The sequence below is a fragment of the Nesoenas mayeri genome (assembly GCF_963082525.1).
Source record: "Nesoenas mayeri genome assembly, chromosome: 6".
Taxonomy (NCBI): Eukaryota; Metazoa; Chordata; class Aves; order Columbiformes; family Columbidae; genus Nesoenas; species Nesoenas mayeri.
The window spans coordinates 39045047-39071642 of record NC_137545.1 but is presented as its reverse complement, the minus strand read 5'-3'; the positions used below and the strand labels follow the sequence as shown (position 1 = coordinate 39071642).

The window sequence follows — 26596 nt, the reverse complement described above, 5'->3', positions numbered from 1 at the left end:
GATGGGGACACACTTAAAAGAGTTTGTCTGCATCAGAATAAAAGAAGAGGCTTGTTCTGCACTTGGTACTTTGTCAGCAGCTCTTATGGAAAGAGGAATTGCATGTTTGCAGTAGCTGGTGAAATCGTGATTATTATTTGCACTGCGGTGGATGTGGCAAATTAAAACCACCATCTGATTTAGGAGTTTAACATATTGTCGAGGGTTTAGATTGCGAGGTGACAATAAAACCCTGGCAGATGTATTGTTAACCTCCTCTCCCCCCTACTTCCCCCATTTGCCCCTCCCTCTCCCCCCTTCCCACTCAGGACAGGTGATTGGGAAGGAAAGAAGGATGGAGAGAAGAGAGTTGGAAAAAATTAAAGATGTTTTACTAATGCTACTAATAAGAATAGAGAAAATAATACAAAATATACAAAACCAATCTTGAAAGTCTCAGCAACGGCAGAGCTGGCAACCAAAGTCCTGGATTAGACTCCACAGCCAACTGGAGCTGGATTCAGTCTGTCACTGGCCTCAGTTCGCAGGGACGACTAGCAAGGTCCTCTCCTAATGTCGGCCATAAGCAGAAGGGAAAAGGCAAAAAGGGACGAGATCCTCGTGATCTCCCACTTTTATATGAAGTATTCACATGAATGGAATGTTATACACAGTTGGTCAGTTTCTTGGTCACTTGTTTCTCGTCGCCCCTCTCACGAGATGTCCATCCATGCTTATCAATAAGTTTGCATTCCATTGCTAGGTTTTACCAAAACATGTGTCTGGCTCTCCAGGAAAATGCAGTTAATATGAAGGCTTTAGCTGACAGGCAAATTCACTGAAAGAGAAACTTGTTTTTTAACAAAACCAGGACACATATAATTACTCTTTTCAGTTTTTAACTTCTTTGAATGGCAGGAGCAATGGCCAGCTTGAAAAGTATTATCTCCAGTTCATAGGAATACTTTTGTCTTCTCAAAACACAAAATTTGATTGTGGATTTCTATTCAGAATGAAGCAAATTTGATTTAAAACTTTCTTTTGACTTCAGCTTTGGAGCAGAACTTTAAATGCTCAAAACCTTGTGGATCCTGTCAGTCTTATGAAATAAATAAAATGGAAGAACAAATCCTGTGCTTCTCACTATTTGTCAGTTAGCTGCAAGAAAATAAAATCTTGGGTTTGCTTTACAATTTTTGATGGTTCTAGTGACGCACTTATTCTGAAATTGAAAAATTACATGTGTCAAATCGTTTAAGCAGTGCAACTCACTTTTGCTAAAGTCAGGCTTAGGGTATATCAATTTCTTAGTTCTGGAAAAAAAGCATTTTAATCATATGAGGAGAGAATATGCAAAAAGCGTTGGTCTGTTTGCGCAAAGCTGAAGCCCTGCATTTTATCAACATGTCACAGAACAGCTGCGGTTTGATGTGTTGGGTTCAGCATTCAGCATGACAGCTCTTGAGCTGATGATAAAGTTTGGATACTCTTTGCATGTGTAATTGCCTAAAATCTCTGTCACACTATATAAGCAAAAATAATGAGCTGATTGGAGAGTGTGTGGGGATACCAGCCACAATGTGCAGTTCCAGAGACCCTCGGTCTTTTTGTTGTTTTTGGACTTGCTTGCATGTCATTTGTTTTTATTTTATATAAGTATATTATTCCATTTTTTAATGTGAGGTAATTTTATATTTATATATAAGGACATAAGTATAATGTGTTTAAAAAGGTCGGTGCTGTTTCTCTCCTAATTATGAATATACTGAAAATATGTGGTTTCATTTTAAGACTTTGAAGGATAGGTTGGTTATTCATTGAGTCTCTTCAACGGGTTGCAAAATGCAGATTTGTTTCAAGCAGTCATAAACACCACATTAGCTTCAGAAATGAACCCGTGGGGAAAAGGCGCCTCAAGTAAGATGGAAGCAGTGGGAAAACATGTTTTATAACAGTCTGCGAATCCATACACTGCAATCCACGTTCTGTATCTTCCAAAATAATGGGTCACAGTTGGAGTTTTTTGGGTTTTTCCTTTTGCAAACAGATGCTTGGACATACAGTTATTCTTTTATAAAGTAGACTGAGAAGAAAAATACTTGAAGATAACTGCCATGAAAAGAATCGAGATACACTTCTGTGTGAGCTGTCAGATTATCTGGGAGCCTCATGCGGGTCAGAGTCAATCGCGGGCTGGAGAGATCAACACATTGTGTCTTGCTGCCTGTGATCCACACAGAAGTATTATAATTTAACATTAGGGTAGGCAAAAAGTATTACTACAAGGAAAAGAAGAGCATACATAGCAGAGGGGACATGGAGGAGGAATCCCATGCATCTCTCCTGTATTTCTTTGCAAGTGTTGGGACAAATTCTTTTTCCTGTTTACATGAAAGCAGGAGTGGTTTTGGAAGGAAGGCGAGGTGCTGGTAGTCAGGAGACCACTGCTTTTCCCGAGACTTACAGGGTGACATTTAGCAAGTAATCTCATCTTTTCCCCTCTAAATGTAAAATGAGAATAACAGTATTTTCATGCAGCGCAGGGATGCTGTGAGGTTTATAAAACAAAATGTTAAGGTGATGGGGGATACACAAGGTAGGGTTAGTTAGTGCAAAGTACACGAGACTTCTGTAGTTGGCAAGAGCTGGGATTATGGCCTCATATCTTTCTGAAGTGGCTGGTTTTAGAAAGGGACGGAAGCTTTCTGAAAGCAAAGTGCAAGTTCTGCAAATACAACAGCATTGCAACAGATGTTTGGCAGGTTTATGAGAATTTTTAATGGTGGTATTTCATTTTAAGATACTACTCGTGTAGAACAATATCTGGATCCCACCACTCTAGTGATGGGAATAAATAAACAAAAAGACAACCAGTGTCCTGATACCTGATCACAAATGGGTAGAGAAATAATTAATGCATAACTCTAAACCCATGTTTTATTGTTATTTCTTGCTTTACTGGATGTAAGTTCACAAGAAAAAATAACTTTTGTTTAAAGTGCATCAATGATGTTTGTATTTTAACTCTGGGCAGTTATCTGCTTTGTTGATCTGGTTAAATATAATAAATAGTGGTCTTCTCAAACACTATTTTGATACTGAAAAGATGTCATAAATGGTTAAAAAAACAGGAGAGAGAGGAAGAAAGGGAGGATGAAGCAATGATTATATGGGAATGCATTTGTTATAGTCAGTCGGCTGTCAGCATTCGTAGATGTGAAGGGTTTTGTTTGTTTGTTTTGCTCAAACTACAATACGAGGCGTGTGACATTAGTGGGTGCTGAGCGGTGGGTTGGAGTGTTTTGCAGAAGTGGGAGCATGATGATGGCATCAGGTGGTGACAGTGATTCCTCTGTTAGAGGCAGGGAAAACATGAAGAAAACATCTTCATATCCTTTAATATAAGAAGCAATTCATTTTTCTTTCCTTAGCAACCCTAAAAACAAGCTATCTCATTGAGTAAGGAACATGATACGGTTCTGTTTTACAGATATTATGTGGAACAATGAGGTGTATTTTTTCTAGCTGTGGAGATTATATTTTTTATAATTGAAAATATTTTTTTCAATTTTCTAGTGTTCTCTAAGTCCCGATTTTCAAAGTGGGTTTAATTTAGACTCCTTATGCAGATTTTAATTACAGTATAAACAAGTTCTGTAATAAAACCTATTTTAGTAAGTGTTTTGGGTTTTTTTTTTGAAAAGCATAATGTCTTCTCCTTTTCCCCTAATATGTTTGAGATGAAGATAAAGATTTTTGTGACCAGTATGAATATATCTATATATCAGGATGAAATATTCAATGGTCAGTATTGCCATCTGATTAAAACTGAATGAAATAATGCCCTTTGGGGAAAAGAAACTGATTGATTTATAGCACTAGGTCATGTCATGTACTGCATATTCATATTGTCTAGAACATATATTGCTAATAGCAACTACAGTGGGCTCAAAATTAAATTATCCTACAAAATTACGACCTGCATTTTACCTGCAAGAAACTGCAGTATACAGAGCTGACAAAGATAATTTACTTCTACATTATCCCCCAAAAATTGTTCCTTTAAGCACCACTGCCTACCTCTGGTATTAAACTGTTCAAAATTTCTCTGGAAGTCATTTTCCTTAATTATTTTTTATTGCAAAAGTAACTCCATATTTTTTTGATGCATCTTGAAAACTCTAATAATCTACTACTTGGTGTCTTTGTGGGTAAATGTTTAACTGTCCTTATTTTTGTGCAATGATGGTTTATCAAGTTTATAATACATGCGTCAGGCAGTCTGAGGAAGGTGGAAGCTTGTAGACTTTTGCTTTTGATGGAAAGTGGTTACACGAGGCAAGTGTTGGAGCCTTATAGAGCCACCTCGTTTTCCCCATTCTCTCAGTCCACTTGCGTGATGGGAGACGCCTATTGTGGCTGAATTATGCTTTAATTTTAACAGTGGATGGCTTAACTGCTTTGAAGTAAATAACTGGGCTTGATTTACAGTCTCAACTGATTTATAAGAAGCTTTTGAACGTGCAGATAAAAAAAAATAAATAGGCTGTTAAGCTATGTACCTCTATAAATCTGTCCGTATTGTTCAAGATGTATGCAGGCTACTGGGACCCCATTACAAGTTTACAATCACTGGGCAATGTGTTTGAAACTCAGTAATGCAGGAATTAGAAACTTTATGGTTTTCAACTCTTCCTACTGGTTTCTGACATGAGATTGATGTCAGAAAAATCCCTCCTTACAAAAATCTTAACACTCAGGATTAAAAGATAGGGCCATTCATAAGGCCGTTATTTCATTGTTTCACACTGTTTCCTTCTTTGTTTAATCTGTTGTCATCCCAGCTGTGACTCAAGGCCCGGTAACAGAAAATTTCATTCATTTTACTAATTCCAGAAACTCAGGTGGTAGATGCATCGTGTGGTAGAATCATTAACATGAGTAAAAGACAAAGTACGCTAAAAAAATTAGGACCAGATCTTGCTACCCTGCTTTAAAACCCCTGGAAAAGGCACAGACCCAAGCATACCTGGGCTCCACCATCATCACCTTTCCTCTGAACGCCCTGTAAATTTTTTTAGGAGAGGAAGATGTGGGGTTTTTTTAATTATTATTGATCTATAGATCCCAAGGTTCTCAGTGGGACAAAGAAGTTCATCCTTAAATCTCCATTTCTCTTGTAGTCCCTGCTCAATGTCCAATCTCAGCCGAGGTGCTATGGCATCTCTGGCTTAAAAATACAGCTCATAACGGCCTAAGAAACTAAGCCATGAAAAACTTGAAAAAGTCTTGCTAAGGTTGTATTTTGAGCTGAGCAGCAGACTTAGTTGGCTGTCTGCTGAGCAGAGCTTTAGAGGCCCCAGAACCAGCCTGTGTGACCAGATCTTATGGTCAGTGCTGACATATCAATTCATAGATGTGGGGACTGGCAGGGATCTTGTAGGCCAGACTGTGTCATGGTCTTTCTGGAGTCCTTTGAAGTGTGTGGAACTGCTCATTTCAGAAGTTCCTAAATGGCATGATGTTTCAGATGGTGGATCTTCTCTTGTTCTTCTTGTTCTTGTTCTTCTTGCCCTTGTTCTTCTTCTTCTTGTTCTTCCTCTTGTTATCCTTCTTCTCCTTCTCCTTCCTCCTCTTCTCCTTCTCTCCTCCTTCTTCTCTTCTTCTCCATAAGCTGGCTGCATCCAATTGAAGGATAAAAATCTGTCTTTAAACAGAACAATGAATACCCATAAAGGATAAATGTCTAGAGGAATTCTCTTCTGTATCTAGTTGGAAGCTGAATTCTTGAATCTCTGAGTGATTGGATAGAAAACGTCTTTGAGAGACTGGGTGTCTTCGTGAGCCTTCAGGATGCTTTCATTAAGTATTAATAATATGTAGATTAGGCTCATATTTTTGAAAACTCCTCAGCTTGGGGAAACTGCTATTGGTGAAATGTTCACAGTTACGGGTTTTTAAAGCAGTATCTTCTAACAGCCTGTAGGGTTGGAAGAATACCAACTGTATTTTCGACAGTAACCCATTTTATGGAAATTTAGATTACGTTACTCAGCAAACAAGAGGAAAAGCTTTCTTTTCTTTTGAGGAACTTGAAGTCTGGATGCTTTAAAGTACTTATTTAAATTTAGTATGTTTTAGGCTTTCCATTATTCTCTTTACAAACAGTATCTGAGAAGGCTGTTTTAATTCAAAGTAATATAGGTATCTGAGTATGAGTCATTTGGAAAAGATAGATGGATAGTTTTCATTTGATTTTCCACTTTTAAACATATGCAATAATCACTCAGGACACGGCTCTTCAAAGTTTAGACAGCAGCGTATCCAACATATGGAATGCTGACATTTTTAATAAAAATCATGTTTTACAAATGGCATTGCAGACATAATTAAGGCAAATTGCTATCAGTAGAAGGGGCACAGGAAAATCTATGGCAGCTTAACTTTCTCAGGCCACAGTGTTAGTATCTGGTTGTCTGGGCTGCTAATTAGGACCATGACTCTCAGAAGTGATGCACAGCAAAGGCCATGCGGCTGCAGCATCTCAGAGCCTGACACTTAAGCAAGTTTTACCCACTGTTTACCTGGTCTCACTATTATTGGCTATTTTAGAAAAAAACGGCTTGCTGCCGTTTGTCTTGTTATTCAAAACTTGGCTGTTTACTCAAGTGGAGGCAAAATGCCTATGCCCAAGCTGCTTGTTCTTGTTCTTTGGAATAAAATTCATTGTTTTCTTTGCAAATACATATTTTTTCTTTTTAAACCCTAAATAGATAATAAAATAAACTAATCAGGACTATCCATTCCTGGCACTTTTACCCTTTACCTGTCTTCCACAATCCCCAAAGCCTCACTGACTAAAATCTCAGCTTTCAGCCAAAAAATTAAAGAAGCTTTCTAGTCATGCAGAAGTAAAGTGCCTATCTAGGGAAAAAAATACAACTTCAACATTGAGAAAACTTTGGGAAAAACAGTACGTCTCCACTATATTATCCTATTTTTACTTATTTTTCATTATATCCCATTTTTCCTTTCTGTCTCACCTCTTTTGACTCGGCAAGAAGCAGGAGCTGCTTTCTTGGCCAAAATACAGAGAAGCAAACTCTTATTTACTGCAGGGTGGTTTGCGAACGCGATCCCTGGAGACAAACACTTTCATAGAAGGCTGAGGAGTAAGCGGGTATGAACATGCCCAGGAGATGTGCAGATCTGTTCTCCTGGCCTCTGCAGGCAGAGGGACCAGAAGGTGACGTGTCCTGACACGGGGCACTTGGGCAGTGCCACACTTGTCCTTTTGTATCGTGCTGCCGGCGGGGACTTTGCTAACACCTTCCATGTGTTAGGATGCTCATGACAGAAGAGTGAAGCTCCTGAAAGTTTTATTACAACGATCCTCTCTTGCTTCTCCAAAGTGTTTATTCCCTCAGCATATGGCCAACTGTTGCACAATCCTCAAAACCACCGTGCTGGTGTAATCAAATAAATTAAGCAAGTGCCTCTCAGCAGACCTGACTGCATGTGACGATGCTGAGCTGCTCTTTGCAAAGTGGAAATATTTCTATAAAATAAGCACTTGATGATTTGATGCAGTAAAAGGAGAAAACACTTCAAGGTTTCGAGGCTGAAATCGTGGGGTATCAGGGCACTACTTTGTAAATCATTTCCATTTCTCTCAGCTCCCCAAGGAAGCCCAGAAGACATTCTGTGTGGAGGTCTGGATGTTGTAGTCATTCAGAAGAGATGCATATGGGCTATGGAAGAAAAATGAGTACCAAAAGAGCGAGAACGAGTCATGGTTCTGATTTCTGATACTAATTGCCGATGGAATTGTTGGTCCTTGAATCTTGAGTGGATTTCCAAGTCCATTTGCTCATTGCAATCATGTTCAGTGCAAGGAAAATTTTAAGCATGTAAGGCACGAGAAGCTAAGTTATTTCCCTTAAAATAGAGAGAGGTTTTTTCTTTCTTTCATTATTAACTAGAAGCATATGGAGAGTGCACTGAGCATTTTTAATTTTAATTATATTTCATCTGAAATCATTCTCCAGTTCACTCAGAAGTTTCTAAAAGACTCCAACTACCATGAGTTTCACTGAGTAATTTGCTTAGATCATTTCTCACATTAAAAACAAGGGATGCTTTTACTGAAGTGGATAAATGGAGAAAGCTTGCTATTTTTTCTGTTTCTAATATTTCTTCAATATCTGGAAGAAAGGAAATCTGTTAATATAATGTTGATTTTCATAGGCAGTGCATGTGCTGAATCCTCGATTGTAACAGTAGTATAAACAAGAATATGGCACTGCTTGTCCCTCTCTTCTGTGAACCGAAATCTTATTGCAAGTCTTGATTTGAAGTTCAAATAAATATAGTGATGCATACAGCACAAGATAGGTGTTTGAAAATTAAAGTGAAAGAAGGCAGTCATACAAAATGGCACTGATTTTTATAGGCTATGTTTTAGCCACAAGACATATGTTTCCAGTATCCTTTGAAGGTTTATCCACCCTCATATAAAATTTATATTTTCTCTAAAAGTATAATAATATTTGTATGCTTAAAGAAATAGAAAAAGTATGCTTCTAGCCACACTTTTGCTAGTCCCCGTGGTCTACATAATATCATTAACTACAGGAGAATTTAGACTATATGATGTCTTAACTATTCTTTATGAAGTCCTTAAGAGGAAATCCTAGTTTTGAGAAAGTAATAAAGGAAAGATGATCACATTTGGCAGAAATGCTCCAAGGAAACTGTTATTAAAATAGGAAAAACCTTCAAAAATATATACGAGATAGCTCAGAGTAAATATATGTGTTTTCAAGGGAAGTCCTAGAGACTTCAGAGACTTGAGAAAGTGTGTGAATGAAAGAAAAAAGAGATTAATTACTTTAGAGATGTAAGTGGAGTAGACATCTATACATACTGGGTTTTAATATATGAATCCAGAAATAGGCATGAAATGAATTCAGTAACTTCTTGAGTACAATAATATATATTTTAGAAGTCCCCAGTGCAACCGAACCCTTATCTCTGTGGTATACAGTGCATTCCATTGTGTGATAACTGGGGAGCCATTCAGAACAGCTTAATTAATAGCTGCTAGTGAAACCATGGAGATTAAAAATTTGATTCATAAAAACTGTTATCTGCTAGCTAAGTGTATTTTTTTCATGTAGAATATAATTTTATGGAGGAGTAGACGTGAACAATTCTTTATAAACTACTTCTCTTGTGAGAAATGGGATGTGTCCAATTCACTGCAGAGCGCACGGTGCAAAGTAGACACAACTCAAACCAGATCAATGGTATCTACAGTACACAACGTGTTTGCAACTGTTAACTGCAAATGCTACTGTGGGTTAATTGTCCAGGCTAATTACAAGATTACAGTGAGGTACAGCCCTATTTTTGCGAGAAGTGTTCTTTGCATCGTGGGAGATCTCTCCTCCATTTCACGCAGTAGCTTGTGAGGAGAGATGTGAATTAATGTGCCTCTTTTTCTGGAAGTGTGATTAAGTCTGCTATGCTTTGTAGTGACTAGCTTTACAAGGAACCACTGTAATGAGACTCCTCTTGCCAACAGCCTCTGCCCTTCCCAAATACAACCTACCTGTGAATGGCAATCAGGCAAATAGGAGTTAAGAGCTATCAGTGCTTTTTGAAGCCTTTGACACAATGGTCATGGTGTGAAATCACTTCGCAATGTCTCGCTTTTGCTGAGCAACCTCAGTTTTAACTGTTTGATGCAAATGATTATCTCTAATATGCTCTTCAACTATCCTTGTTTTCCGTATAAAATAACCTATTTAGTGCCATTTCTTGTGATCTCTTAATGAATAACTAAGGAAAAAAAATATTAATGCAAGTATTGTTATGTCAACAGATCTAATAATCCCTATGTGTCGTGCCTTTCAGGTATATATTGCATTTATATAAAAATAGATACTTTTCCCACAGGTAAAGAACAAACCAGCACCTTCTTCCAGCAGGTCTCTACTTAAGCTTGTTCCCTTTCCTGCACTTCCCAATGTGTAGCAGATTTCCAGAGCTCTCACTGCAGGAATTTAATTACTGGTTTCATTTCTACATTTATTTAAAATTGAATCCCTTTTGCAACTTCCATTCTTTATGAATAATATTTTGAGCGATGCTTTTCTTCCATGGAAGCCTGTTTTCCATTTTCAAAGGGCTCATTGAATCAGTGAGCTGTAAACGTTTGATTTCATTAATCCGACTGAAAATGGAAAGCAGACACATTGAAAATGCTTGAACTGATTTCCAGAGAGACAGAGTTTTTTCTGATATATTTTTAAAAAGACGTCCTATATTTTGTTTGGATGATGAAGAAAACCTCATTTTCCTGCTTGTTTATTGTCTAGAAACCATTAGTGCTTTCATATGGCTCGTAGTGCACCTGACATTGACCTCCTTGGGAGGTTGGACACTGGACTAAATGGAGTATTTCTTTATCCTGGCTCAGCGTATCTTTGTAACAGGAGCTATTGGAAAAGAAGAGGCATAATATTCACTTTGAATTAAAAGGAAAATAAGTAGCGGAAGGGGAGAAACCTGGGACAGAGGCGATGGCAGTGAACTGTGTAATAGCAATAGCTGGTAGCTATTCCTGATGTGTTATGGAGTAAATCTTGTTTATGATACCTGCACTTTGAAGGGTGACGCATGAGTCTCGATGTCTGTTTTAAGTATTTAACAAATGCATGAGCCCTCAGTTATTTTAAAAAACTTAAATGAATTCAACGACCCCAGTTTTTTTCTGAATCACTTTTACTTTACTTGCAGTTCTGAATCAGGTTTACTTTACTTAAAGTTCTTTAATTGGGTTTACTCTACTTACAGTTTGAACCAGGTTTACTTTACTTTACAGGTTTTTTTCTGAATCAGGAACGTGGAAAAAAAACCCTAAAAATGCAAATTCTGAAGCATGATAGAAATGCAGAAAACTGAAAGTAACCAAAAAAACCCTACTGTGTGAAGTATCACATCTGGCTTCTCTCATCATGAAAGAATTGCAACTCATGTTAGGAGTATTTTGAAACCACTGTAATACAATGAATACATATTGAAAAATATTTAACATTGAAAACATTTGACATGAAATATTGCAACAGAAATTGAGTTATTCTTACTTTAAGAATATTTAATACTGTCTTTCAGGGTGGTATCATGACACTTCTGTCAAAATGAATAGGAAATAAAGAAATCTTTGTTAAATTAAATTGATAAACTTACGTTCTTTGCACTTTATACTTTTGCTCACTGTAACTGTAAGACTGTGTATGGACAGGTGGGTTGACTTATAAGAAAAATGCAGGATATAGAAGACAATAACAAAAAGGGGCTCCAGGGTCCCACAACAAAAAGAACGGACTGTTTTAGAACAGCTGTGTTACGTAGTTGTGAAGCTACCTTAGCATCCCGAGAAGGAAAACTCCCATCATCATTGTAAGAAACGCATCTATATAAAGTATTACAGAGACAGGTACTTCAGTGCTGCTTATTGTGGCAGTTGAGTCAGAAATCGAATTTTCCAGAACTATGAGAAAAAAAGTAATTTAAATATAAATGAATGCGTGCACATGCGTGTTTTTTCTATTACATACAGTGGTTTTGGACATGCATATCTACACAGAGTTCTAAACATTTCTGTGAAGTGTTTATTACCTGGTTTTAGTCCCCTGTAAACGTAGCTAATAAACTTTTATGAGCTTTATCCATATAGCATCCCCACAGTGTGACAGGCATCCCAGAGCAGGAACTGCAGAGGCTGTGGTCCCCCCGCCATCTGCCACCCCCAGCTCACAGATGCCCCAACATCCAGTGATACTGCTTCGGAATATACAACTTAAAAAGTTCACAGTGACGGTATTTAAGAGAACCACAAACGTGTATCTTTCACACCCTTGAAGTTGCAATCGGACTTCTGTACTTAAAAAGGAAAAATTCCCTCCAACTAGTATTGTTGTGTTGAGAATTGGATTCCTTATTTTGTACCACATTATACATATAAAACCAGCTTCAGCTCTTTAACTGGGTAGAGCATCTGCTTGGTGAAGCAGCTCGCAGGTCAGTTATTTGTATTACAATTCAACTTCTGTGATTTTGTTGTTCTTTCCTTTTTTGGCAGACGTGCAGCAAATAGCAATTGATTGGATCACCGGGAATTTTTACTTTGTGGATCACGTCAGTGACAGGATCTTCGTTTGCAGCCAGAACGGATCAGTGTGCATTACCCTCATCGAGCTGGATCTTAACAACCCTAAGGCCATAGCTGTTGATCCAACATCAGGGTAAGATTATTTATCTGCATTAGGATTTATTTTATATGATGTGTGCTTGTCTGTGACTCCATATTATACATCTGCTTCATTCAAGTGATCAAAAAACTACTTTTTCAAGGCTGAATTGAGTTGTTTGCATAGTCTCCATAACAAAACAGTAACGGGTAATGAACTTGTGGTGACCAGTTAACTATATTAATTGCAACATGTGCCTTGTAACTTCTCGAAATGGAACCAGAAATGAAAAAAACACAATTTTATCCTTACTTGTCATAAGGTTTTCTTTTGCCTCTGCTTTTCTGTAAGCTGTGGAAAAGGAACTTCTGAGGTGTTTTGTAATTCTGTGTCCCCTCAGTTGCGGGAGCATTGGAAATGGCTTTAACAAGTTTAATTACACAAAAAAAGTGGAAGAAATTTTACTCTGCCTTAAAGGGTCAGCTATAATGGTCAAATTACATTGTATTTGCATTTTCTTTTCCATATATACATTCAGTGTCACTTGGGAATAAAGCCTTGCTTAAAATACTGGGTACTAAAGCTCTGCATTCTATAACAGCCACCAGCTGGGAAAAGTCTTCAAGTAAATGATGAAGTTAAAACTTAATTAAATAGAAACAGGAATAGGATCAAGTTAACTTAAAATCTAAATTTTGGTGAGGATTTTGAACGGGGTTTTTATCTTGTTTTCGTTAGCATGTAAGTAGTTTAGACTGAAATGCCTAGTGGAAACTGCCATAAGCCCCTTCTCAAAAAATACAAAAATATTTACCGTAGAACAGATTGCCATCCATATGTGGACTTTTGTCACTCTTTATTTAAAGCCTGGTTGAATATTAAGATGCATTATCACTATGACTTTAATTCTGACAAGAACAGCTTGCATGTAAAGTTTACAAGAAGTTTTATAATGTGATTCTTGAATATAGCTGTATTTCTGTCTGCAGCAGATGGTAAGCTTAACTTGATCTGACTGAAGAGTTGTTTTAAAAGAAAAATAAGAATTCTTGCATAAATTGATTTTCTGCAAGCTCTGATCTGAAACAACTTGAAGCTTTCAAACTTGCCAACAGCAGCCTTTTTTTCTATGCCTCTGCTTGTGTATTCTTTGCTGGATTTACTAGATGAATCCAAAGCTTGTTGTGAGCAAATCCTCTCTGTTGGGGATGGAAGAGTTGTACCCAACCCTTGATTCCCTGGGGGGAGGTAGAACAGAAAAAGAGAGGTTGATTTTCCTTCGGTTGGGATCTGCTGCCTACAAACTGTTCTCATTGAGACAGTCGCTGTTTCCAGTGCGTCTGTGAGAGGAACATTGTCTGGTTTAGTGGAGCTCTAAGTGCAGGAGAGACCACAAGTGTTTATGGTATTTCAGAGTGTGATTCTTCACAGCAATACCAATTTATTTCAGGATTGGAATTTTTCTCAGAATGCGTGCTTTGCATTTCATCAGTTATTTCTTGACTGGGTTTATTGGCAATTTTATTAATAATCTGACATATGTTGTTTTGTTAAAAGGATATCTAGCGTACATTTGAACTGATAAGCCCCCCCCTTATATATTAGTTCTTCTTGTTTGTGCCTGGGTTGTAGTACAGAATGCAAACAGATAATCAAAACACATTCTGGCTGCTTCAAAATGGTTTGTTCTTTTTTTTTGGTGTTGTGTTTTGTTTTGTTTTTTTCCATTTCTTGCTCATACTAGTTGAGACATATTTCTAAGTCGAAGTATGATATTGCTTTCTAGGTAACTTGCTGGTTTTATGTTATTTAAAGAATCACAAAAAACAGTTGGACTCTATCTTAAGGGTCTTTTTCCAACTGAAACAGTTCGATGACTCTCTGATTCTGTATAAAGAAAATGTTGCCAGTTGAGCACTGAATGAGTTGCACAAAAGTCAGTGTGCAATGCTTCTTAAGTAGCTTAAGTCAGTGATGTTTATATACTGTAAGCATATGATTATAAATCACATTTTGAATTTTGCTGTGGTTTTAGTTTTGTTTGGTTGGCAGTTTTTTTTTTTGGGGGGGTGGGTTTGGTTGGTTGTTTTTTCTTAGGGTTTTGTTTTGTTGATTTGGTTTTTGTTTTTTGGTTGTTGTTGTTGTTGTTCTTAATATAAATATGAAACCCAGACTGCTCTTGGAGGTTTTATCTCCTGTAAGAATTAGATATTCAGGCATTAAATGTAATTACATTGTAAGGTATTTGCTCCTGTTGTGTGTTGCTGTGGTAGTATGTTCCTCGGCCCCAGCGTTCTCCAAGCTGAAGTTACAGTCTCCCAGAGTAGACCATTCCCTGTGCTACAGAATTCTGAGCTTGATCACAAGTCCTCAGTGTCTATGATAAAGTTCCTGTATGAGCACAGGGTCAAGCCCTGTTATTCTTGCATGTTCATGTCTGTGCTGTTATACGTTTAGTTCTTCTGTGAACCAGAACTTCTGCATTTATCAATAGAACAACTAAAAGCACCAGTGGAAAATTTCTTAATTCTCAATGGTTCCCCTCACTGCACTCAGGAATATATTTTGAGTGTGATTAATTTTACATCTCTGTGCCTGCAAGTTTTATTAGGTGTTTAGTGGTGATGTTTTATGTTTTCTTCTATGAGCTGACAATGGAATGTGAATGACTAAGTTTGTTTTGTATCATACAATGAACAGAAGAACTTTGGTTATGTTTTTAAAACTGAACTTGAAATTGAGCGGAGAAAGATTCTGCTATTCAAAACCCGCTTGATCAAGCATGCTTTTTATGTTTCTAATCTAATCATGTTACTTTGGTTTAGGATTTCAGCACTTTTATCAATCTGACCTGAGTTTCAATTTCTAAGTATTCCAGACTATGTCTAATAGAAGCCCACCTTAAAATCAGTGAAAAAATCAAACTCACATCCGCTGCAAAAAAATTAACTAATAATTTGCCTAGTTAGAGGTCTTGCAGTACTAATCCTCATTCCTTACGTCAAATAGTTTTCAGTGAGGAGGAGCCCAGTGTAAGTATTGGAGCTGTGGTAGGGAGTCATTGCCAGCAGGACTAACTATGTCTCCTCTGATGCTTTGAGTACTTCAGAGTCCAGACGTGTTAGCGAAGCATCTATTGAAGATAAAGCTAGAACAGTGTTAGTAGGAAATAAAATGTCAATCAGAAACAGAGGGAGATTGAATAGTTTTGCCATAATATATTACCTATCAAATCCCTTTGAAGTGAGATGTTTGGCTTCTCATGTCTGCAGTTCATTGTTTTGATAAATTTTTGTATGGGACTTCTTTTCTCCAGTGGTCAAGAAGCAGAACGTATTAGTCCTACTGGTCCTTGAAACTGGTGTAAAATTGATGACGGCGCTGGGGACTGTTACAGGAAACAAATACGGGCTGAGTTAGAATGATTTTCTCTCTGCTGCACTCGTGGGGAATGACTTTTTAAAGGATTCCAACCAGTTTGGAAACCAGCACACATATTCATGAGACTTTGATCACCATACATATATAATAGGGAAGGCAATACATTTAAAACTCACAGGAGAATAGATCTGCCACAAACCAGCTAAATGTCCATAGACAAAGCATTTTATTTTCTTTGTGTCTCCGCATCCTCTTGTATTTACTAGGGAGCATAAAATGCGTGTTGTTTCAGTTATCTGATACTTGGATGCGTTCAGGAACATTAGGAATTGATATTGTAGAATGCACTGCTAACTGTATACATCTGCATATTTATATTCTAAATATCTATACTTAATTACCTCCAGTGTTGAAGGTAAATTGTTGCCTTCCACTGTGCCACAGTGGGAACGGAGAATGTATAGTGACATTGTACAAAGGAAAAATGCGTGGGAGTAGGGAGATACTGCAGTTCCCTCCCAACAGGAGCACTGGAAACGTTCAATCCTGACCATGCTGCTTAGACACCTTCCATGCATTGAGTAATATAAATATCAGAGTGTCTTAATTTCTCCTGGAACCCATTTTCCAGTTTCTTTGGGAACACCAGGAAGTGAGGAAAGGCAGGAACAGCAGGTAGGGCTGTTGGCTCAGGGCTGCTCCTGGTTCCTGTGATGTGTGACTTGGAACGATGGCTCTGATCCCAGTTGGGCTGCCGATCGTAATTCTCTACTGCCTTTCATAGACTTATGGAAAGAGATGAATTCTAAGGTGTTTGTAACGCAGCGGGTACTGAACTAGAACCCACTTTAAAAATTCTTCCAAACGTAAGGAGAAGTGGAGAAAAAGGGTGTGTAGAGCGGGATTATAAAAAGGATGCGCAGAGCAAAGGGAGGCTGCGCGGAGAAGAGGGCAGAGAAGTCCTGGAGCGAGGAGATGGGTTGGACACGTCCTCCCTGGATCACCAGCCAGGCCAGGATGGGGAGAAAAGGAGGAAGGAGAGCAGAATTGGAGAAGGTGCCCAATTAGAGGCTGAAGTCGTCAAAACAGGAGCTTGTAACTACCATTGAAAGTTGTATTAGTAACAATGGGGAGAAAAGATTTCCCGCTGAAGAGATTTGTAAAAGGAGCAAGCTCACACTTTCATACTGCAACAGTGTGTGTCATGTAAATATTTGAATAAATCTTTTAATCGGCTTTTCTTTCTACTATGTTATAGAAATTTAAAAAGAAAGGAAAAACACAAGCTCTGCTTTTTCCTTTCACACAATACTTGTAAAAGCGTATAGGAAGAGATTGTGGTATGAAAATGTTAAAAGAACAATATCTGTTAATGTGTTATGGTGTTATGTACCATTTCTCGGCAATGTTAATAAGATAGGGGGAAAAAAAGGTGTCAACTGCACAACAGCAAAAAAAGTACAAAATTTTCTATTGCATTTTAAGTCTGTAATAACAGTCAGTTGATCCCTTTCTGATCCCCAGAGGTGAACAAGGGAAGAATTAATAGCCTAACTTACCTCCTTCCTTATCTCAGAAATTTATTCTGAGGAAAAAATAGAAAAATATTATTCCATTAAATTTCTCTTTGATTCTAAGGATTCTAAGCACAGCTTTTTCTCTGGCTAAAATCAAAGCCACAGTATGAAAATAATAATAATTAAAACCACATAATGATATTTTCGAAACACAGCAGGGAAATTTGCCTCAGTTCAAAATTTCAGAAAACCAGAGAAAGCAAACGGGAAGATGACGCATTGAAATGCCGTCTTCTCTATAAGGACAGAGCTAAACAGCATCTTTAAAACACCATTATTCATGAGAAAATATAGAAAAATAATAAGAATCAAGTGCTTCTGCCTCTTGAAGTTTTCATTTCTTTTTTACTTTATTTGATATATGTAATAATTCTGATAGGTGCAAGCAGAAGAAGTTGGAGTTTGGTGATGAGAACCCAGTTATCACCCAGAGCTGCTGTTTCTTACATTCTCAGTCAGGCTGCGGATGATTATCCTCCTGGGATATTCACGTTTGCTGGCCAGACTGAAATGCATCGTCAGATCCATGGAGCAGTTCACATTAAAAAGCCAAGGGAATGGGAAAGGTTTTACACATCATTGAACCAAAATTTTTCGTTTCTAGAGAGCTGTGCGCAGGAGAGGGTGCCTGGGGTATGGAAAAGCCATCCCTGAGCATGGAAAACAACCTTTGAGAGGTTATATAGACAATTCAAACTGTTTGACAGCATGGGCAGCCTTGTAAGCCAGCCAGAGCTATCCTGCTTGGCAGGATCTTAGAAAAAGGCAAAGAGAAACTTTTACATTGTAAAGTCTTTGATGGAACATCTGACTAGACAGAGCCTGAGGCCAAGCCTAAAATCCTTTATTTTTAAACCTGCGGTAGCCAGAAAAGAGCGAGTCAGCTCACGGGGAGGTAGAGGGAGACCTTTCCCAATCAGCTTTACTGGAAGTAATTTAGTTTTTCTTCTTTCTGTACCTGTGTCTTGAAAAAAGATGATAAAAAGCCAAACAAAAACAAAACACAAAACCAAAATCAAAAACTGTCTTTTAGACATGAAGAATAGTGGGGGTTTTGACTTTTTATTTGCCTTGAGCTAAGCATGACAGTAAGTGAATGGATGGGTTACAAAACACAGGTACAGAGTAAAGCGCGATCCTGGGCTGCACCAGGAGATGTTTTGGCTTCCTTATAGATCCCCATCCCATCTAGACAGCAAGAGATTGTATTTTAAACCTTTTTTTTTAAATTATTTTTTTAATTAGAACCACTTTGATTAGAATTGTTTCTCCCATTCATCCTGACTAGTGAAAGGGTTGGAGGGGGACGTGGCCTTTTGCATCTTTGACAGGAGCTGGAGACATCGTGATGCCCGAGGGGCTGCTCCGTAGGCACAGAGAAAGAAAAAACATCTTCAGCCTAACCTGCCAGCCTTCCCTGACACTGCAGTAAATGGCAATTGGATTTTGAGTGATTTCTTGGACAACGAAAAGGGAGAGGAAGTCGAGGGATTTGTTATCAGCAAGGAGGTCGAATTTCTTACAGGGGAGGAAAAGAGCAGAAACCCAAAAAGCAAGGGAGGTCAAACCAGTATATATTTTTCTTTATTTGCTTCATTGTTATTTAGGCAGGGAAGTCTTTCAGGATAAAAATAAAACATCTGCACTTGTTGTCTGCTGCTTTTTTTATCTTCTTTTTTACTCTCTTGTTTCTGAGCTTTTACAGCAGTCACAAGGCTTGGGAGAGATCTCTGAGTCTTCAGCCTTTGGTTTTGTTTCCTCTCAGATTAGCCACCAATTTCTGCTGATCAAAGAGGAGTGTTATAATCATTAAAGCTCACTTTTAAACAACAAAATCATTAGTACTTTAATAACATGCCATTATTAAAAGAGCTCAGTTCCTTTTTGTGTCGCAAAGCAGTTTCAAAGAGCCGTAAGATACATATAAGACACACTTCTAGAAAGTTTTAAAGGTAACCCCAAAAAGAATCTTCTTCATTAAAAAAGAAAAAAAAGCATTTCATGAAAAAATTTGTAATAACTCATCATAATATGGAAGTTTGCATTAAGAATTCAGATTTTGTTATTAATCCTTCCCCTCCACAGCCTCTTTCATTGTGTACAGTTGGAAATGTTGTAACAGTAGAGCCAAAACAACTCAGAGGAGAAAAGGTACTTAATCAGACCAAAATATTCCTTATTTTAATTGTTACTAACTAAACAGAGACATAAAACTTTGTCACCTTTATGTTTTCCCCTGGAACTAATCTCCTTTGAAACCTTATTTCTCATGTAGCAGGACAGAGCTGCTCACTAGGAACCCTTGATACTGCTGCTGCTTATAAACTAAACAGATGTAAAGATCCCTTCATCTGCTCTGTCTCTCCTAAAATAACATGATATGGGTCACTGATAAAATTGAAGGAATCAAAATATCAAGAATTTGCTTAATTTGTGTTAATAGGGAACTCATTACCACCATCAGGTTATAGAGTTGGATCAAAGTGTCTAGTAAAATAAAGACAATAAAACAGAATAGACTTGAACAGGCTTGGTACACACATGTTTTCAAGTAGTTCCATGAATGCATTTGCTGCTGTGCATGCCTTTTTATTAATCAAACATTCCTGAAATTAATAATAGATAACTACCGTTAATATCCAATCTATTGTGTATATGTGAAGATGGACTGTACTGAGTACCCAAAGGAAAAAAAAAACAACTAATAGCAATGATAATCTGTGAGTGATGAGGAATATTTTCTTCCAATGATCATAAAACTTTGTGAAAGAGTTGGTGAAACAAACACTGGCAGCGTTACTAGAATAGGCCGCTGATGTTCTTGGTGATTATATTACCTAATAATCAGGGCTACTGTCCAGAGAATAAAAAGCTAACTAGTGTAATACTGATGAAATGCCTCTCACAACACGAACTTAAATAAGCTTTTTTCCATTGTAGCGTGTGCCCAGTAATGGATTTTTTGCTATGTTGCTACTAGTGGGAAGAATATTTGAGTAGCCTCAATAATTGTAGAAAAAAATTCCGTGGAAATACAATGCTTCAATAGATGAGCTCTTTAAAAAGCACTTATGAAATTACAAAATAGCTGTAGTTTGTAACAAACTTGCAAAAATTAAAATAGCTGATAAGTCAGTAAAAATCTTTTCACTTGTGATTTAGTTACAGAATCACAGAATGTCAAGGGTTGGAAGGGACCTGGAAAGCTCATCCAGTGCAATCCCCCCATGGAGCAGGAACACCCAGATGAGGTTACACAGGAAGGTGTCCAGGCGGGTCTTGAATGCCTGCAGAGTCGGAGACTCCACAACCCCCTGGGCAGCCTGTTCCAGGCTCTGTCACCCTTACTGAGAGGATTGGTCCAGAGGACGTTAAATGCAGCATCATAGGTCCCTCACCGGGGCAGGTTCTCTGAACCCACCTGAAGAGCTCAGCTGGTATCTGACTAGAGACTCTTCCTTACCCAAATCTGCTTTTCGATGGTGCTTTTGGTTTGTAACTGTTTGAACTGTCTCCACAAACCAAGCTGAGCACATGCACAGCAGCAACACTAATAAAACTCTATGAGTTTGATTGCTCGGAGCAGTTCACAGCTGATGCATCACGTGTCCTCACACTTGCTTTTCAACTCTCTCTCTACGTAATTAGTGTAGTTACTCCTATGCCTGTCCTCAAATCCCTGCCCGTCAGTCCACAGCTCATTAAGCCTGTGATCAAAACACTCATCTTTTACTGAAATTTCTCTGAATCTGAGAATTACAGTTTGTAATTTGTGAAGGACATGGAAAATCGGCATGTTATTCTGCCTAGTTTGGAAGTCTTGATGTATTCTTTTTTTAAATAACTGAAATGTCCAGGCAAAAGCAACGTGATTTAAATGACTCTATGATTTTCTTCAAGATGAAAGCAATTAAGCTAGAGAGAATTGAGGCCACTTTGTTTCTGAATGAGAATATAAATGGGATTTTAAAGGTCTATAATGCATGTACATTATGTTAATGTCCATCTGAATTCCCCTTTTATTTTATTTTTTATTACCTGATTGTCTTATTATCTAATGAGCTTCTGTAAGGTCATTTATGTTGAAGACAGGTTGTAATATGAATTAGAGTATGGCATGAGTAGAAACACAGAAAAATACCTTAAAACATAGCTGTTTAGAACCCATCTTTTTAAAGTTGTACTTGCATTATTATGGACTTAGAGACTGTGTCTATATATGTCTGCATATTTATTTAGTGAGAGAGAAAGGGTTTAAGGGTTTTTTTTTCCTATAAAATGAACAAAATTTCTTTAACACAGATATTGTATTATTTTACAAAGTTCCCCAAACCTTTTTTTCTAGTGATGACTACACATTTTTTGTGTTTTGTTTGGTTTTTTTTACATCAGTCTTTATATTGTAGCAGTACAAAATTCTGTAAGCCACAGGTTTTCTGATAAGCTATGGTCATACTACTCATTTCCTTCCTCACTGACAGTAGACCAGGGTTTGAAGTATAAAGCTTTGGCTTTACTCTTCTGGATTAACCAGAACCAGCCAAACTCACACAAATGATGAAACCCATTCAGTTAATTCCTTGGCAGTAGGATGATCTCATCCTGATAGAAACTCCTGTTCTCTTGGGGCTGCTTACATGGGAACACCAGAGGAAATCTAGAGATAATAATAAAAATTAAAGATGTAAAAAAACCATGGCCTGTGTAAAATTTGCAGGAGCTGTGGTTGTCTCATCTAGAAAAGAGAAGGTTGAGAAAATCTGTATCTATTTCCTATAAAAGACCGGTTAAATTGAAAGGTGGTTTATTATTCTCCTTGTTAAAGAAAGGACAGGAAAAATGATTTTAATTAGTAGAGGCTTTGATAGATACAGGAAAAATTTACAAGGCTGAGATGTTAGCACATGATCCATGTAAAATTTTAAACTCCATCATTAGGAACTCTTAAGGCTGAGTCTATCTGGTAGAGGCTGTATATTTATACAGGTCTACAAGCTTATAATGTCAAAGAATGAGATACTAGACGAATGAAGGTGAATTCATTTATTAAATAACATTTCAGTGTTGCTATTTAAAAAGTACGGCTGAAACATTACCCAAGTAATGATTTATTTCTCCACTTGAAGGGATTGGGGAGATTTTAAGGAAAAAGGAAAAACAAATACGTTTTTTTAAATTTTATTTTTCTTTTAGAGATGGTAGGATTTACTGCAAATGAAACCAAAAAGTGGGTCTTAAGAGTATTTTGATACCCAAATAAAAAATATACAGTGGAACATCTGCAAAAGTTCCTGTCCACAGGCTGCATCCTTGCCTTTTAAGTATTGCCTTATTTTAACAGAGACTGTGATTGAATTGTAAGTCTAAAACTTTATTTAAAACTTTATTTTTGCATCCATAAAACAGTTTGAACAGGTTTCTCCTGCTGTGGCTGAGAAGGCCAATTACAGCCTTGGGCAGAAGGTTTTGGATGTGATGGGTGATGAGCAGCTTTTCTTTAAAGATCGGTATTTCCAATTTGCCGACAAGTTTCTCTTTCTCCCATTTGATCAGTTAAATAAATTATCTGAAGTTATCTATCAAAATTCACAACTATGTCAACCCGTGGTGGAAGGAGAATCAATCACTGCTTTATCATATTGAAAAATACAGGAAAATAACTGAAAGTCAGGGAGCACTTGTTTTCTTTAGGTTTTGAAATGAACATGGTCTGCCGCTATAAATGTGGGGTTTTTTGGTTTTAAGTTTGCTTATTACCGTTACTTTGAGCTATTTAATTCATTTTTGGAGGTAAGATGACACGCACACACACAAACACACAGAAAATGTGGCCCAAGTTTGCAGTTGGCCTCAGGCTCAGTTTCTAAGCTACAGAATTTATGAGTTTGGACAGTGTCCAGACTGGCACTTGAAAACAGGTTTACCTTCAATCAATGGGTAATTAGCTCATTGAAGATGTAAACTTTTAACGCAGAGGAGTCTAGAAGAAGGCTATCAAGAAGAAAAGTGGTCTCATTGACTCTGCTTCAGCTTGATTTAGATCATTTTTATTCATTAGGATTTGACAGCAGATCTACAAACCTCAAACCAAAATACTCAGGGATTCATATTTAACAGGTTTTAAATGATAACATTATATTAATAGTAGGTTGTTTGTGAATCGCTGTCTTTTTTTACCTGCTGAAAAAGAACCACTTAATATCTGACAGTTTTCTAAGTTTTAAAAATGTACAATTTTGCTTATAGACTCCTTCAGAGACAAAAATTGTACAGCCCCAGCTCTTGGCTGATTTTACGCAGCAAAATGATGATAAATGGGACTTTCTGCTGTCTCGGCTCATTTGTCTGAGCATAAGGAGAAGAGAATAAGCAAACGGCTTTTCCAAGAGGGATTATACTGACTTCAACAGAAAATCAGACCTCTAACCAAAATATTTAAATTGGAACAGAAATTGGTTGACTACACCAAGCCAAGCTCTCGTTTGTATTCCTGAGTGCTTGACGTGGTTTACTGATGTGAAAGCGTTACATCTTCTGAAAGTTCAAGGATTTGTTTGTTTCTTTGTTTGCTTATGTATTACTTTCCCTATAAAATTATTGTTTTGTTATTTGTCATGCAGACAGTTTTCTGAACATAGTAGTATTTTAGTGTATCACAATACCGTAGCGTATGCAGCTCACACTGCAAAAATTGATACACATTCTAACATTTCCAGAAGTGAAGTCTTAATATTGGCACTTAAATGCATGTTTAAGCATTCAATACACTTTGTTTTGAAATATTTGAATGCCAGCAGGTCATACCCAAGTCTGTTCTCAGCAGAGACTGTTCAGAGTCATTACAGATAAGTTGGTGATGTAGGATGTGTGTGTATGATGTACATGTACAACCCACATGCATGGACATTCATTGTTCTCCCTGCAGATTTCTTGCGCATTGAAGACCACAGTAACTCTCAGATTTAACGAAGCTTTCCTCATTTGTTCTCTCTGTTTCATAGGAAGGACGTGAATTAAGTAGGGACAGGCTGATTTCTCCTTAGGACTTTGTCCAATGTTTTAGGAGAGGATTCCTCCTGTTGCTGGTGATTTATTTTAGCCAAATGTTCTACAAAGCACTACTGATTATGTATATTATCTGATATGAATAGCCAGTGTGAGCCACCTGCATCCTTGGAATGCAGCAATTTTAACTGTGTTCAACTGTCTGTGATTTGGAATAAGGTTTAGAGAAAATAATGTCTCCATATCAAAGACAAAAATCAGACTGTACAATATCCAGCATAACATGTTTTAAGTTGAGCAGTCGTAATTAGTGGATAGGCTTGAAATTCTGGGTTTAAGTTTTATGGGAGATTATTTCATTTAAGCTTGGGAGGATTTTGTGAAGACGAATTCATTAATATATGGGAAGCGGTAGGAGATAGAGGTGCGAACGCTGGTAAAGTGCCCATTTGGAAATGAACAGCTTTGTATTCAGAGCAGGGTTTCAACAAAATGCATTTGTGTCGTAGGGCACGAGGCTGCACATAATGAGAGAAAGCAACAGTCACTCTTCAGGGCATGAGGTAGGGTATTTTGAAAGAATAATAAGCACGGATGTAATCAAAGAATTTTGATTGAGCATATCGTGGGATAATTTAAGACTACGCAGGAATTGTAATACTTGCCAACATTTGAATGCGTGAATTTGTGCTTGTAACACTTTTGATGCAAGTCCTTATTTTGTTCTTACTTATCTCACAGTGTGGAGAGAAGTTACATAAATCCACACCTGCTCTACCTTTTCCTGTTTGAGAGGAAAAAGAACAGAGATTAGAGTTAGGGGTTAAGGGGTCACGTATTTTATCACCTTCTTTGGAGGCAGAACAAACTAGTGTGCAACATTCCTTGAGGAGGTTTTGTCTAACAGTTTTGTAATATTCAGAGAAGAGATTCCATGAGCCTATGTGTTCATCCCTCTTACAACTCCAGCCTTTAATCGTGCTGTGAGCTGACATGAGCAGCAGTTTGTTTCTCTCCTCTTGTAGTGACTTTTTAGATACTTTGGAACAATTAACAGACCCTCTTTTAATCTAGACCAAGAAAAGTCACTTCTTGAAAGACTCTTCCATATATTCCCCACCACTAGCACCTCCTTCATCCATACTTCTGATTATTTAATGGCTGTTCTTTGTACAGTGTCTGTTCGGTCTCCATTTTCCTAGGAAGTGAATGTTTCCTCTTGAAAACACTTCAGTATAATACATGCTATTTTTTTATTGAGTTTTTCCGTAGCACTGTCTTGGGGCTGGATTCTGGGTTAGGTGTTACCTTGGTAGAAGTGATTTAGTCATTCTGATTTCCCTCTTCCAGCTACACTTTTCTGCTCTTACTTGTTTATTCCACCCCCTTCCAGCTGTCACTCCCTCAGCCGAGGGAAGTAGAGCAGAGAGCAGTTTGTGTTGCCACACTCTAAACCAGAGCTGTGAAAGAATCCAGATAAACAAAAAACAGTTTAAAAACAGTGTTTGAACGTAGTCAAAGCAGGAAGTGACTTTGCAAACAGAGTGGGAAGGCATCTGCCAGAGAAGATGCAATGGGCTCAGTGTGGGAGCGACACCAACTCAAGCTGTATCTGCTGCTGTCAAGACCAACAGGACTGGGAGCTTTGGGTTTGCCTTGAGATCCAAGGTTCCAGTATAAGCTGGGAAATGACCTATTAGAGAGCAGCACAGGGGAAAGGGACCTGGGGGTCCTGGGGGACAGCAGGGTGACCATGAGCCAGCACTGTGTCTTTGTGGCCAGGAAGCCAATGGCATCCTGGGGTGGATTAGAAAGGGGGTGGTCAGTAGGTCAGAGAGGTTCTCCTGCCCCTCTGCTCTGCCCTGGGGAGACAACACCTGGAATATTGTGTCCAGTTCTGGGCCCCTCAGTTCCAGCAGGACAGGGAACTGCTGGAGAGAGTCCAGCGCAGGGCAGCAAAGATCCTGAAGGGAGTGGAGCATCTCCCGTGTGAGGAAAGGCTGAGGGAGCTGGGGCTCTGGAGCTGGACAAGAGGAGACTGAGGGGTGACCTCTTTAATGATTACAAATATGTAAAGGGTGAGTGTCAGGAGGATGGAGCCAGGCTCTTCTCGGTGACAACCAACGGTAGGACAAGGGGCAATGGGTGCAAACGGGAACATAGGAGGTTCCACTTAAATATGAGAAGAAACTTATTCTCAATGAGGGTGGCAGAGCCTGGACCGGGATGCCCAGGGGGGTTGTGGAGTCTCCTTCTCTGCAGACATTCCAACCTGCCTGGACACCTTCCTGTGTAACCTCATCTGGGTGTTCCTGCTCCATGGGGAGATTGCACTGGATGAGCTTTTGAGGTCCTTTCCAATCCCTGACATTCTGTGACTTTCCTACCCTTTAGATC

At 38.1% G+C, this 26596-nt stretch overlaps 1 protein-coding gene across 1 annotated transcript in view; it reads left to right on the top strand.

The window, feature by feature from the left end:
* The window catches only part of LRP1B (LDL receptor related protein 1B), a gene marked incomplete at both ends in the record, with an annotated part of 678833 nt that overhangs the window by 365213 nt on the left and 287024 nt on the right, over positions 1–26596 (top strand). The window contains one exon of the mRNA XM_080346793.1: positions 12128–12290. Within this exon, the coding sequence (XP_080202919.1) occupies positions 12128–12290 (163 nt within the window). The remainder of the gene's footprint in view (positions 1–12127; positions 12291–26596) is intronic.